The sequence below is a fragment of the Geospiza fortis genome, unplaced genomic scaffold, assembly GCF_000277835.1.
Source record: "Geospiza fortis unplaced genomic scaffold, GeoFor_1.0 scaffold105, whole genome shotgun sequence".
NCBI lineage: Eukaryota > Metazoa > Chordata > Aves > Passeriformes > Thraupidae > Geospiza > Geospiza fortis.
The window spans coordinates 15,789-16,775 of record NW_005054898.1 but is presented as its reverse complement, the minus strand read 5'-3'; the positions used below and the strand labels follow the sequence as shown (position 1 = coordinate 16,775).

At 63.5% G+C, this 987-nt stretch overlaps 1 protein-coding gene across 1 annotated transcript in view; it reads right to left on the bottom strand.

Annotated features, from left to right (window-relative positions):
• Positions 1–987, bottom strand: part of LOC102043273 (complement C3-like) — a gene marked incomplete at its 3' end in the record, with an annotated part of 38,564 nt that overhangs the window by 27,548 nt on the left and 10,029 nt on the right. The window contains exon 11 of the mRNA XM_014311492.1: positions 204–324. Within this exon, the coding sequence (XP_014166967.1) occupies positions 204–324 (121 nt within the window). The remainder of the gene's footprint in view (positions 1–203; positions 325–987) is intronic.

The window sequence follows — 987 nt, the reverse complement described above, 5'->3', positions numbered from 1 at the left end:
TCACTGTCCTGATGCCCCTGTGTCCCCCTGTTGTCCCCGTCCCCCTGTGTCCCACCACTGTCCCTGTCCCCCCATGTCCTCCTGTGTCCCCCCGCTGTCCCCTCACTGTCCCTGTCCCCCTGTGTCCTCATGTGTCCCCATGCTGTCCCTGTCCCCCCGTGCCCCCCCATGTCCCCGTGTCCCCCCCGTGTCCCCACACAGACCTGACTCGGTGATGACGGTGACAGTGACATAGAGGGAGTGTCCCACCAGCTCCTGGGGCTTGGGGAAGCGCTCGCGCAGGTGAGCCATGGACAGCAGGGCGTCAGCGTCACCGTCCTGCACCTGGGGACACATTGGGGACACATTGGGGACAGGGTTAGGGACAGCACAGGGACAGCAGGGCGTCAGCGTCACCGTCCTGCACCTGGGGACACACTGGGGACACATTGGGGACAGGGTTAGGGACAGCACAGGGACAGCACAGGGACAGCAGGGCATCAACGTCACCATCCTGCACCTGGGGACACATTGGGGACACATTGGGGACAGGGGTAGGGACAGCAGGGCGTCAGCGTCACCATCCTGCACCTGGGGACACATTGGGGACACATTGGGGACATGGGGATGGGACAGCAGAGGGACATCAGGGCATCAGCGTCACTGTCCTGGACCTGGGGACATGGGGACATGGTTGGGGACATGGTTGGGGACATGGTTGGGGACAGGGTTGGGAACAGGGACAATGCCAGGGTTGGGGACAGGGACGGCGCCAATGCCAGGCTCAGCGGGACAGTGACAGTGACAGTGACAGTGACAGGGACAGTGCCAGGGACAGTGACAGGGACAGTGCCAGGCTCACCAGGACAGGGACAGGGTTGGAGACAGTGACAGTGGCAGCACCAGGCTCACCGGGACAGTGACAGTGACAGGGACAGTGCCAGGCTCACCGGGACAGTGCCAGGGACACTGCCAGTGACAGTGACAGTGACAGTGACAGTGGCAGTG